At 39.4% G+C, this 13759-nt stretch overlaps 1 protein-coding gene across 6 annotated transcripts in view; it reads left to right on the top strand.

Annotated features, from left to right (window-relative positions):
• Nucleotides 1–13759, top strand: part of wwox (WW domain containing oxidoreductase) — a 1184285-nt gene that overhangs the window by 621866 nt on the left and 548660 nt on the right. For 5 of the 6 annotated variants that reach the window (XM_063067209.1, XM_063067210.1, XM_063067215.1 and 2 more), the window contains exon 9: nucleotides 6840–6951. The exons of the other annotated variant lie outside the window; for it this stretch is intronic. In XM_063067209.1, the coding sequence (XP_062923279.1) occupies nucleotides 6840–6951 (112 nt within the window). The remainder of the gene's footprint in view (nucleotides 1–6839; nucleotides 6952–13759) is intronic. 6 annotated transcript variants of the gene reach the window in all.

The following is a 13759-nucleotide window of genomic DNA, read 5'->3' on the forward strand; positions in this document are numbered from 1 at the left end:
TTTTCACTTCTTGCTGAGACAATGATTGCAATGCTGAACTTGCTACTTAACGGAGTAGTCGAGGTGGGTACCACAGGTATGTTGAAGGAGAAGGTAGATAAGCATAAGAGGCAGAAGGGAACAGAATTAATGGAAAGATTGTTGGAGGCTTGTGCAGAACATAATGGTTGGGGTAGACTTGTTTATCTGAATGACTTGTTTCTGCGTTATACGCATCTTGTGGCCTAGATAGAGCGGACGTGAATAGGGTATTTTCTATAATGGGGGAATCTAAGACCTGAGGACACAACCTCAGAATAAAAGGACATCCATTTAGAATAAAAATTATGAGGAATTTCTTTAGTCAGAAGAATCAGTGGAATTCATTGTCACAGAAGGCTGTGGAAGCCAAGACATTGGATATATTTAAAGAGGAGGTTGATAAGTTGTTGATCTTTAGGGAGTGGTATCTCAGAAAGGTAGTGTCCATTATTAAGGTTCTCCAGTACCCAGGGCATGTCATTTTCTCACTATTACCATGAGCTAGAAGGTACAGAAGCCTGAAGGCATGCTCTCAGCGATTCAGGAACAGCTTCTTCCCCTCTGCAATCTGATTCCAAAATGGACATTGAAGCTTTGGACACTACCTCTCTTTTTTTTAATATACAGTATTTATGTTTTTACACTTTTTAAAAAAATCTATCCAATATACATAATTGATTTACTTGTTTATTCATTATTCTGTTTTATTTTATTTTATTTATTAATTTTTCTGTCTACTAGATCATGTATTGCATTGAACTGCTGCTGCTAAGTTAACAAATTTCACATTACATGTCAGTGATAATAAACCCGAGTCTGATTCTGATTAGTGATGATGTCCAAGTTTACTGGGAGACAATGGGGTGAGAGGGATAATAAATTAAAAATTCAAGGTGATTTAATATAATTTCCTGTACACAAGTGAAAAGGAGAATAAAATAGTTGTTACTCTGGATCTGATGCAGCACAAAATCTATATACTACTAAAACTCTCAAGCTCTGTCTGTTTGTGACCTTCAATTAGCGCAAACGGTGCATTACTGTGACACTTTTTTTGGCTAAATCAAATTAAAATGTGCTAACTTACAGAATGCAGGCAAAGTTCAGGGTTATATATTCGTATAAAATTGCTCATTTGCCAAAATAAACAGGCTCCCTTTTAACCCGAGACCCAATCGGCCATCATGGAAATTGGGACGCGACAGCCTGACGCATGCCCACGGCCGGTCTCAGCGGTGACACCTACCGGAGCAAAGGGGCAGGGTGGCTCTATTTCACAGGGTCACATTCTGCTAATCACCACCATCAGCATGTTCAGGATTGGGACAGATCTAACTGCCACCCATCAATAAGAGATAATTAAATCTTATTGTCATGACATACTTCGAGACACCCATAAAACCCTTTGCTGCAGTCAGAAGACAGTGGTGACTATATCACGTCCATTTAGGAGAGTGCCAACCATATCATCAAGAACTGCTTCGTATCTTCTATCCAGCATTAGGGTAAAAAAAAATGGTCAGCCTAATTATGCCGCGTGGAAAGGGAAAGGGGACATTATGGTCAAGAGATGACGCCAAATGTCGTCGGGAAGCGGCAAGGAGAGGGAGAGAACAAGAATTGGATGAGGCCAGAGCCGCACAACTCCAGGATCAAAGAGTCAGGACAAAAAAAGATGAGAGAAGAAGAGACAGAGGAGGAGAGGCATGCACATCTCTAGGATCAGAGACAAAGAACAAACAGCAGAAGAGATGAAGAGACCAGGGATGAAAGGGCTGCATGTCTTCAGAATGACAACGAGAGACACAAGGGTGGCAGATAAACCAGAAATAATGCCATCAAAAGTGTCCTTTTGTTAAATGAGGAGCAGCTATATTTACTTCGCTACACGTTGTTCTTCTTTAATAAATTGAAGTTTTGTACTTCAGTTTCCAAAGCAAAGCGATACCAATAGCATTCAGGAAAAATTAACATTCATTCTGGCCACATCAGACTGAACTACCCTTCTTTCAAAGGGTTCCCCAACAGGTCACCCCGTTGTCTAGTAACCACTAAAGGTAAAGAACACAACAATAATAATAATAAAAGAACATAAGAAATATAAATACATTAGATAACTTATATACATAGATTGATGACATGTACTTAAAGTGACACTGAGCACAGGAGTGTCTGTACATAAGATGACTGGCAGGAAGTAATAAAGTAGTGGTGGGTTAGTGGGGGAGATGTTGATCAGCGTTACTGTACGGAAAAGAAAAGTGTTTTTGAGTCTGGTGGTCTTTGCATGGATGTTATGTAGCCTCCTCTCTGATGAGAGTGAGCCAGACAGTCCTTGAGCAGGGTGGCTGGGATCCTTCATGATGTTTCTGCCACCATTCTGGACATATATCTTTGATGTCAGATAAGCTGGTTCCGGTGATGTGTTGGGCAGTTTTTACTATCCGTTCTAGAACCTTCCTGTCTGCCATGGTGTGGATACCATGCCAAGCAATGAAGCAGCTTGGGAGGATATTTGCTACTGCGCATCTGTAGAATGATGTATCAATTACTGTCTTCAGCCTCCTCATAAAGTAGAGACATTTGTGAGCTTTCCTGACCGCGTAGGATGTGTTCTGGGACCACCAGAGGTTGTGTGTGATGTGCCTTCCCGGAAGTTTGAAGCTGCTGGCAGTTTCCACTGTCGTGCTGCTAATGTAAAGAGAGGTGTGAGTGGTGCGAGTTCTCTTGAAGACGATAACTATCTCCTTTGTTGTGTTGATACTAAGGAGTATTTACCTCTTCCTTAATCAGCCATGATGGAATGGTAGAGCTCCCTTGATGGGCTAAATGGTCCTCGGTCCTATGTTTTTACATGAACTTTGTTTGTATATGAACAGTACAGTACAGAACAGCCTTCGGCCCACAATTTTTGTGCTGAGCTTTTAACTTGTTCCACAATTAATATAACCCTTCCCTTTGGTGGTTACATTTTTTATATGATCCCAGTCAGTAATTTACTTTATTGTCGCCAAACAATTGATACTAGAACGTACAATCATCATAATGATATTTGATTCTGCGCTTCCTGCACCCTGGATTACAAATGGATAGTAAGTATTAAAAATTTAAATTATAAATCATAAATAGAAAATAGAAAAATGGAAAGTAGGGTAGTGGAAAAAACCGAGATGCAGGTCCAGATAGTTGGAGGGTACGGCCCAGATCCGGGTTAGATCCGAATTACACACTAGACCCCTGTAATGAATACTCACTCCAACATTATTAGGCAGGTAGAGAAAAGATTCAGGCATATGCTGAAAGCTTCTGTAAAGAAATTTTTCATCCCCACTGACACCTGGGAACTTATATCCCATAACCACTCAAAGTGGAAAAGGAGCATTTTGGAGAGATATTGGGAACGTTGAGGCCTAGTATTATGAGCAGACAGAAGTCCTGTATAAGTGGGTGAACGAGCACACCGCCTGCCCTGTTAGCTGACAATTGTCCCATCAGTAGAGACTCTGCAATTCTCACATGAGAATCCACAATACACGAGGGGAACCAATTCATCCCTGATCCCATGGAATTGCCTCACACGTTGTTACCAGTGGACCTGAATGTCTTCAAAGCAGACAGATCCCTTCAGGAGCTCCTTGTATGCAGATCAATTGAAAGTATACTAGCTATAGCCCTACCTGTCATAATGGGGTAATTTAGGTGATAAGTACAGTATTTAAAAAATACTATTGATTGATTTTATTATCTATTTATTTATTTTTATTTGCACAATGTGTCTTCTTTTGTTGTTTTGATGTTTGTCAGTCTTTATTTATGTGGAGTTTTTCAGAAATTCTGTACTATTTATTTATTTTCTTTCAAGTGCCTGCAAGAAAATGACATATACAGAGTTTATTTAATAATTTGACTTTGACTTTTGACTACTATTTAGGTGTTCAAAAGGAAGCCGATAAAAAAATGAAATAAAGCCACTCAGGAGTGCATCTGTTCCATATCAGAAGTACAAGCTAATATTCATGGTAATATATTGTGACCACACCTACAACTGCAATTAGTTTAAATTATCCATCCTAATTTCTGCAGTAACAATATCTGAGCAGCACGGTATAAATCCAGCTGCTTTTCCTAATGGAGAGCAGAGCTCACTTGAAGTGCAAAAGCAGTCATTCATATATAATCCACTGTACCCCATCCAGCAGGAGTCCCTTAATGTACAGGCAACATGCAACTAAAATTACCTTTTTAAAATCATTTATATTTTATCATATGTTCTGTGTGAATTAAGTTGTCTGTTGTTGGGCAAGCATTTTATTGACTGATTTACTATCCACCCTATACCTCCGTTTTGTGGAGAATTTTTTGACTGGACTTTAGATCATATTTCTTTTTGCCAGAATATTTTTGAGCCCTCTATTAACTTGATTCAGGTTTTAATCCATTGTTTCTGACTCAACTCTTGCACAAAGTATTTATCATGACTCCCAAGTGCTTTCAAATTGTAGGAGCAAACTTTGCAAATAATGTTGACTTTCATTTGATGTACATTAATTTTGTTTCTGAAATTATGGATTAGAAAGAAAATTCAAATGTGTACACACGAATGCCAGAACATTGCTAAAATTTTGCTTATTAGTAATATGAAATCTAGAATGATAAATACTCAGTGGCCACTTTATTAGATACCTCCTGCGCCAAGTGGCCACTGAGTGTATGTCCGTGATTTTCTGCAGATCTAACCCATCCACTTCAAGATTCAATGTGTTGGGCATTCACATTTGCTCTTCTGCACATCACTCTTGTAACATGTGGTTACTTAGCCATACTCTTCAAACCTCTCTTATTACCAAGGCATGTTCGCCCACAGAAATGCTCCTCACTTTGTTTTTTGCACCATTCTCTGGATATGCTAGAGATTGTTGTGTGGGGTAATCCTAGGAGGTCAGCAGTTTCTGAGATACTCAATCCTATATGGCACCAACATTCATTGCACAAAGTCACTTAGATCACATTTCTTCCCCTTTCTGATGTTTGGGCTGAACAACAACTCAACCTCTTGACCATGTCTGCATGTTTTTATGCATTGAATTGCTATCACATGATTGGCTGATTAGATATTTGCATTAACAACCAGGTGCATAGGTATATCTAATAATGTGGCTGCTGAGTGTATATTCCACATATTGGAATTTGCCTATTTCAGTGAGCACAATTCCTGTTATCCCCACCATCGAAACTTGTTCTATTTGAGTAGCATTTGAAAGCTGATCATGACAAATCCTTTCAATATATCTGCCAGATTCTCATTGACTTGCAGATATGGTTTGTGTGACATTTTGGTGTTGTGTAAACAAGGTGTCGGGAACGTTCCAATTATTTGCAAATATCTTTTGATGCTTTAGAGCCGAAATTATTATGTTTGAAATGATTGGAGCAAGTTGCATCTTCATTTCCAATTTTGCAACTTGTAAGTTAAGGGTAGTCTTTATGAAAGTGTTAACATTTACAAAACAACACAATGACAATTAGATAGATATGATGTGTGATAATTGTTCACAATTAGACAGGCATTCATAATGATGATTGAATATGTCTTGATGAAACTATGCTCATGATGTTAAAGGTTCTAATAGAAGCACATCTGGTTTGTTTTTCTGGAGAGACATCTTTTATAGAATCAGAATCAGGTTTACTATATATTGTGAAAATAGTTGTTCCGCAACTGCAATACAAATAAAAATACTATGAGCTACAATAAGAAATATGAACAAATAGTGCAAAAAGAGAACAAAATAGTAAGATGGTGCTCATGATTTCATGAACCATTTAGAAATCTGATGGTGGAATGGAAGATGATGTTCCTAAAATGCTGAGTGTGTGTCTTCAGGCTCCTGTGCCTTCTCCCTGATGGTAGTAACGAGAAGAGGGCATATCAAGGGTGGTGGGATTCCTTGATGATGGATGCTGCTTTTTTGAGGCACCACCTTTTGAAGATGTCTCGGTGGTGGGGAAGCTAGTGCTGATGATGAAGTTGGCTAGGTTGCAACCCTCTGCATCTTTTTCGAACCCTGTCCATTGGAGATTCTATACCAGACGATACTGTAGCCAGTTAGAGTGCTCTCCACAGTACAGCTGTAGAATTTGCTAGAGTCTTTGGCGACATGCGAAATCTCATTGTTTTATGCGTCTTTTGTAATTTCACCTCAGACTTGATTCTTAGGTCTTCACTCTTCTGTCCAACTGATGCTGTACATTTGGGTATCTCCATCTCGCAGATGTCTACAGCACATGCCTGTATTGAACTCTGGGATCATCATCACTTATGATTAACTATATTGAAATTTCATATTACACAGGTGGAGACATCTAGTGGTGTAATGGGTAAGAATGTTTACACTCATTTCTTGGAACCAGCTTCAAGTCCAGCTGAGGTTGAAGGAGAGAATTTCCATTCTGCTCACGAGCCAAAGCAAAACTGCCAATAATTCTGGCACTCTTACTTATTAAGAAATATGAACTGGTGTGGAAAAAGGGAATAGCTCTGTTGGGGGTGGGGTGGGATTGTCCATCTGTGTTTGAGGTTAAGGGATTTTTCATGGAAAGTGTAGGAAAGCTTGTATCTCTCATGGAAACAAAGGTTATATTTAATCTGCAAGAGTGAAATTTTGCTATTTTCTGTGTAATATTTATTTTACAAATAGTCTGCACTGTTTTATTTCCAGCACTATAATGATGTTAGCAATTTTCCTAGCATTGTTAGAGGAAAGTTCTTAAAAATGAGTTTAAATTTGTTAGCAACCTTTCTAATTTGGTGCTTACAGGCTTGTGTAATGTCACTCTGTTGCCGGGATGATGATCACCGGTGGTCAAATTCCCCTTGTTGGTATTACTACTTGAAAAAGAGTTCCAACCTCACTGCACCTTCCACTCCAGGTTAGTAACCCTGAGACCTCTGCTTTTCTTCTACAATATCCAAAGATTATTTAAGTCTAGTGAGAGTTTCTGCCTCTCCCACCCCTTCAGGCAATGGTTCAGCCTCTGTTGACTTCTGAGTGAAAATTCTTTCTTCACCTCCCTTCTTTAAGTCAATATCCCCTGTTTTTAGCCCCTCTGCATAGGGAAATGGATCTTTTCTTTTTAATCTCTCTAGCCCCCTAATAATTTTGTACACTTGAATTAAGTCTCCCTTCAGACTCCACTATTCCAAAGAAAACACCTCACCTAGTTCATAATTTTTCTTCTTAGCTTACTTTAGAATTTTGCAATCCTGACAAAATCTTTTAAGCCTCCCCAGTACCTTTTCTGGTGTAAGTGCATCTGCATTGTAATGTGACTGAAACCAAATGCAGTATCCAAACTCTTATCTGAATAGTATTGTATTCAGTTCTAGTATAGCTTCTCTGCTCTTAGATTCCCTGTCTCAGCTACTAAAAGGAAAACATCCCATATATACGTTTAGAACCACAAGCAGAAGTTCCTCACCCACTACTCTTCAATCTGGCAGTGAACAGCAAATCGCCCATATTTGGCCTATCAAGCAGAGATCGTTCAAGAATCCAAATGCAAAGATTATTTTGTCTTCTTCCCCTTTCCTTCTCAGTCTCAATGAAGGGTCTCGACCCGAAACATTGACTATTCATTTCCCTCCATAGATGGACTTGCACAAAATTTTCAGCATCTGCAGAATGTCTTGTGTATCTGACATTAGATAGGTTCACACTTTGACTTTGAGAATAGTGCAGATACTTTGTGCCTGTTTGTTAGGAAAACCCCATAAGCAAAAAACACACTGCCCACAGTGTCAAATGCAAAGTCACCATCTCTTTTAGCAACTTGCCTTTCCATTGTTGCAAACTATCTGCTGATGTGTGTTTGATATCATACTTGTGAAGTGAGGAATGTTTCTATCATTGAAGAGAGGAACCTACCATGCATTAGAGGAGCCTACTATTTCCACGAGGAAGAGGCATTCGGCTGCAGTGCACTACTCCTAAAGGAGAGGCATTCATCAAGGGATATGTCCTTGATAATTTCCTGGAGTGTCCGCCACTTCTTTTGTAAGATTTACAAGGACGTTGCTAGGACTTGAGGACCCGAGTTACAAGAAAAGGCTGAATAGGTTCGGATGTTATTCTCTAGAACTTAGAAGATTGAGAGGAGATTTGATAGAGGCATACAGAATTATAAGGGGCATAGAAAGGGTAAATGCAAGCAGGATTTTTCTACTAAGGTTGGGTGCAAAGTATTGAAGCGTGGACTGGACACTTAGCACCTTGAGTCAGCTCTGGCTTTCAATAACATTATGGCTGACGCGATGTTTCCACTGCACATTCCTGTCTATTGCCCATGAATATAGACAATAACTGAGAATCCATTGCCCTGAAGATATGCAGGACTGCACTATATGTCAGTTATGATAAATCTGATTTTGATACTGATATGTCATGCAGTCATCTTTGGTTCATTGCTTCAATTCCAAGTTTTGATTTGAGTGATCTACAGCGCGAGGTTTGAGAGCTGCAGATCCTTATTTTAGTAAAGATTGTTGAATTATGTTCCAAATTCCACTTCTGATTTGTGTGTGCATTTTCAGGAATAAAAAGGGCCACATGAACGTTCAGAGATGGGCTTTTTCAAACATGGAGGGTTAATTGACAGCATGGTTTTGGCTCTGACTTACGAGCATCTGGTGACCTTTGCCTCACAGTTATACGTGTCTTTTATCATGTCATTTGCAAATTATGCTAGCGATCATTATCTACTATTAATAAGGTTCATGATAAAGCACTGACCCCAGTGTGTTTTAAGGATGGGTTAACAAGTCTGACAAGGGTGCCAGCTACTTTCCAGGAGTTAACATCGCTTATCATGTCCGGCATCTTTTTTTTTGGGTCAGCAACTCTTTTCAATGCTAAGTAAAACAGTGATACTCCGACTGCCAAGTAATAGCAACCATGCCAGGAAGCATCAAGTCCTCAGGGTATTTTGGAGAAGCACAGGGGGTGAGAGTGCATAAGTTGAAAGGTAGTTTATTTATTTATGTTTGCCAGTAGACCCGAATCAGTTGCTGCTCACAAGCTCCTGAGTGTTAAATGCCAGCTTGGTCATCTAAAGAGTTTTTAACCAGTAATTCCAGCTGAATTACAGTTAGTGACATTGATATTAACAGATTCTAGAAGGATTTTATAACCTTTATAAAATATGCAGATTGAAGCCGTTAAATAATTCAGGTGATCCAAAAATATGATTCCCACCCTCACTGCAAAAGTAATAAAGAATGCCATTATTAATGGGTGATAAGAAGCTAATAAAATTCCTTTATTTTAGAAACCTGTGTGGATAGAGCTAATTGTTTGGGAGTAATCCTATGATAACAGTCTAGGTTATGAATTTTTTAAACAAATGTTTGGTCTGATGTATTCATTGAAGTGAGAGATGCTTGTGTCTGGAAAGGGTTGATTTTCTACTTTACCTTTCCTGGTGTTATCATTGGTGTGCCAGTGTAAAGTTCCTGCTTCCATGCCCACTTAATGCACCCTAACCCCATTTTCTTAGGAATCTCTATATTGTATTAATGTGAGCTTCTTAATCTCCCACATAACCATTATTGTCTCTGAGGTAGGGTGCCAATTAGTGCTGACTTCTGGGCAGGTTCCCGCTGTGGTGCTAAGCACATTCAGAACTGGGTTGGATCTCTTGACACTTAGTTCAAGTAGGACAACATAAAAATTATGATATTAAAAAAGGAAATCACCTCCACCGTCTTAGTTGGATTTGATCCAAATGCTCGAGGTGAGAGGTTCTAAATGTTGAAACTAGAGAGGTGCAGTGTTCATTTGTAAGAATAAATACAATGAAATTATTTTTGCTGGTGCTGGTTGAAGTGAGTGCTAATTCTGTTCGCTTGTCGCGTGTCTTACCCATTACTGGTTATTCTAGAAACTCAAAATTTTCAACCTTATTCCGAAAATTATTAGCTCTGTAGTCATATAATTTCTCTTGGGATCTTTTTTGTACAGTGTTGTTGTCGACTTTAGAATTGGTTCAGGAACACTTACTACCTGTCAACCATTGGGCTGCTGAATCAGTATAGATAGCTTCACTCACCTCAACACTGAATTGATTCCGCAACCTATGGACTCATTTTTAAGAACTCTACAACTCATGTTCTTAGTATCATTTATTTACTTATTTATTATTAGTATTATTATTGTTGATGTATTTGCACTGATTGTCTTCTTTTGTTCATTGTTTGTCAGTCTTTCTGTGTAGTTTTTCACTGATGCTATTGTATTTCCTTATTCTACTGGGAATGCCTGCAAGGAAATGAATCAGTGTAGTATATGGTGACATTTACTTTCAACTTTAAAAACATGTAAATGAGAAGGAGCTGATCACTTTCAGAATTAGGCCATTCAGGCCATCAGGTCTGCTCCACCATTTAATCATGCCTGATTTATTTTCAACCCCATTTTAAACTTCACTTGACCTTGCAAATACATAGCTTAGATACAGTAAACATCAGGAATTCTGCAGATGCTGGAAATTGAAGCAACACACATCAAAGTTGCTGGTGAACGCAGCAGGCCAGGCAGCATCTTTAGGAAGAGGTACAGTCGACGTTTCAGGCCGAGACCCTTCGTCAGGACTAGACTTCGTCCTGACGAAGGGTCTCGGCCTGAAACGTCGACTGTACCTCTTCCTAGAGATGCTGCCTGGCCTGCTGCGTTCACCAGCAACTTTGATGTGTGTTGCTTAGATATAGTACTAGGTTTATTGTGCTACTGGAACTGCAGGTGTGACATTTAGAGTAGAACAGCATCTATTTAAACAAGACTTAAGGAAGAACATGTTGAATCAAATGCTTGGGACTTCCACTGAGGCAGAATGTATCGAAATATTTGTGGGCAAATGATGTTAAGGGAGTTGGTGATGAAGGGATATTGGTTTGGGAACCAGACAAATGAATTTAAGAACATTTTACAGCCTTTGTTTTCCTGCAAATAATTGCATATTTGGGTTGAAATAAAACATGCTGGGATTTTCAAGACTTCTAACATTTAGGAGAAAAAAACAGATAACACATAAAATGAATGTTGATTCTTATTTATTAATTGGGGCAATGCAGTCCTTCACATAAGCAAGCTCTCCAAAGCTATTAGGAGTCAGTCAATAAATCAGTAAATTGCATTTTATATTTTATGGTGGTGTAAAAATCTTTTGAATAGCAGAAAGAAATGTGTTATGCTTGTATTCTTTAAAAAAAACTCTAATTTTCCCACATACTGTATATCTGCTTAAATAGATTTTACCTTCTGCACTCCTGAGATTTTTACTCCATTTTATTATACTCAGGAAAGCTCTGCTGAGATTTGTGTGTTAAATTAAATCTATCCCATATTCTAAAATGAGGTAACGTTTATTTTATGAGTGTTTTTGATAGTACATATAATATGTAGTGTATCATGTATTTTAATTCTATGTTGCATGCAACTTGATTTAGTTTTTCTTTTAAAATGCAACAGCAAAAAAAAAGCAGAAATAAAAAGAAAATGCTGGGAAGCTGCAACATTTCAGGCAGCATCAGTTTAAAGACGGGGAGAAAACATTCCAGCATTTTCTGATTCCTTTTCAGTTTTCCAGCCACTAAGTTTTTTTTTGGAAATGCATGGTTGTTCTCCATCCAGGAGGTACAGACAGACTAACAGAGTGCAAAGCTCATCTTGCACCTGCTTGTGACTGCTGAGTTTACTGCCTAACCAGCAAAGATCATTGAGCACATCAGCACAGAAACAGACCCTTTGGCCCATCTAGTCTGTGCCTAACTGTTTCTCTGCCTAGTCTAGACTCACACCTGGACTATAGCCCACCACACCTCTCCCATCTATGGACAGTACTTACACAAAACACCCTGTTGTACCACTCATTCCCACAATCACTTAATTACAGAATCAGAATCAGAGTTAGAATCCAGTTTGATGTAAGTCATAAAATTCGATGTTGTGTGGCAGCAGTGCAGTTGTGACAGAACAGTTGGCAACACTAATTGTCCTGCCAGCATTGCTATTTGCCCCTTTGCCCAGTTGGTCACTTCTTATTCTGTCCCTGGTCTAGTTTCCCCAGCAGCTAGACACTTTGCCCTCCTGTTCTGCAGTTCTTGGGAGTTCACCATTTACACACCCTAACAGTAAAACAATCGCTAGCTTGGCTAATCAAAACAACCCCTTCAGTTAATGTGCTCTTCTGGTTTATAACTCATAAAAATAAGGATTCTAGACACAGACATTCCAAAGAGTTTCATTTATTTTTCCTCACACCATTACATCAGTTTGTAGACAGCAGAACAGCCCCAAAAAACCTGAAGGACAGTTTGGGGGCACCCTAAGATAATGCCTGGGTTAGTGGGAGTAGGTGCCCTACACCTTACACAGGCAACACTACTGGTGAGGAGGCATTGTTCTTTTATATTCATCTGAGCATGTGGAGACTAATCTATGGGCTTAACTAAGGCATTTGTTGTGGAATTGAACTGAAGGGTGTTAAAATCTGTGTTTAAAATGTTGCAGTTCTGCATCTGACATAATCATTATGGTCTGGTCACGTGATTACTCTCCCTCTCTCCTCTCTCCCCACCCCCCCCCCGCCCCCTCACCCAGTCTGGGCTTTGCTAGAGAGGTGTTGAGGTGGAATTGACCATTGGTGAACAGTTATATTGGAAAGTTAAAGGCAAAGTGTGTCATGGAGAAAGCCTCTGTATATTTGTAAAATTTTGTTTCTCGTTTGTCAACTTGTAACTATCCTTTTCTTCATAACTTTTGGGCAGCTTTTGCACTTTTGCCTCCTTGCACTAAATACGACCCCTTTGCATTAATGTGCTGTTGTGGCTTACCATCTGTGTTTTTTTTCCCAATGGGTGACCTTCATTGGGCACACTTAACCACACCTGGTAATCCAAGTGTGACAACAGTGAAAGCATAGCAAGCTACTACAAGTAACAATAAAAGTAAATAGATAGTAACACAAGAGGAATAGCAAGGTTATATTCATGGCCCGTTCAGAAATCCGATGGCAGAGGGGAAGAAATTGTTCCTAAAATGATGTGTTGGGTCTTCAGACCCCTGAATTTCCTCCCTGATGATAGCAATGAAAAGACGGCATGCACCAGATCATGAGGGCCCTTCATGACAGGTGCCGTCTTCTTGAGGCACTCCTTTTCTATTAAGTCCTCAGTGATGAGGAGGCTTGTGCCTGTGATGGAGCTGACCGAGTTTACAACCCTGTTATGAACCTGTGCATTAATGCCTCCATACTAGACAGTGATGCAACCAGTCAGAATGCTCTCCAAGGTATATCTATAGAAACTTGCTCGAGTCTTTGGTGACAGTAAATCTCCTCAAGCTCCTAATGATGTATAGCTGCCGGTGTCTCTTTGTAGTGGCTGCATCCATATGTTGGGCTAGGATGGGTCCTCTGAGATGACTTGAAACAGCTCACCCTTTCCACCCCAGTCTCCCAACTTTCCTTCCTGAAGTCCACAATCAATTCTTTGGCCTTGCTGATGTTGAGTGTGTGGTTGTTATTGTGACACCACTCAACCAGCTGATATACTTCAGTCCTGTACACCAACTCATCGCCACTGAGATTCTGCCAACACAATAATGTGATGGGCAAATTTATAGATAGTGTTTGAGCTGTGCCTGGCCACACAGTCATGAGTGTAGAGGAGTGGGGAAATGGACTA

The sequence above is a fragment of the Mobula hypostoma genome, chromosome 14 (genome assembly GCF_963921235.1).
Source record: "Mobula hypostoma chromosome 14, sMobHyp1.1, whole genome shotgun sequence".
In the NCBI taxonomy this organism is placed as follows: domain Eukaryota; kingdom Metazoa; phylum Chordata; class Chondrichthyes; order Myliobatiformes; family Myliobatidae; genus Mobula; species Mobula hypostoma.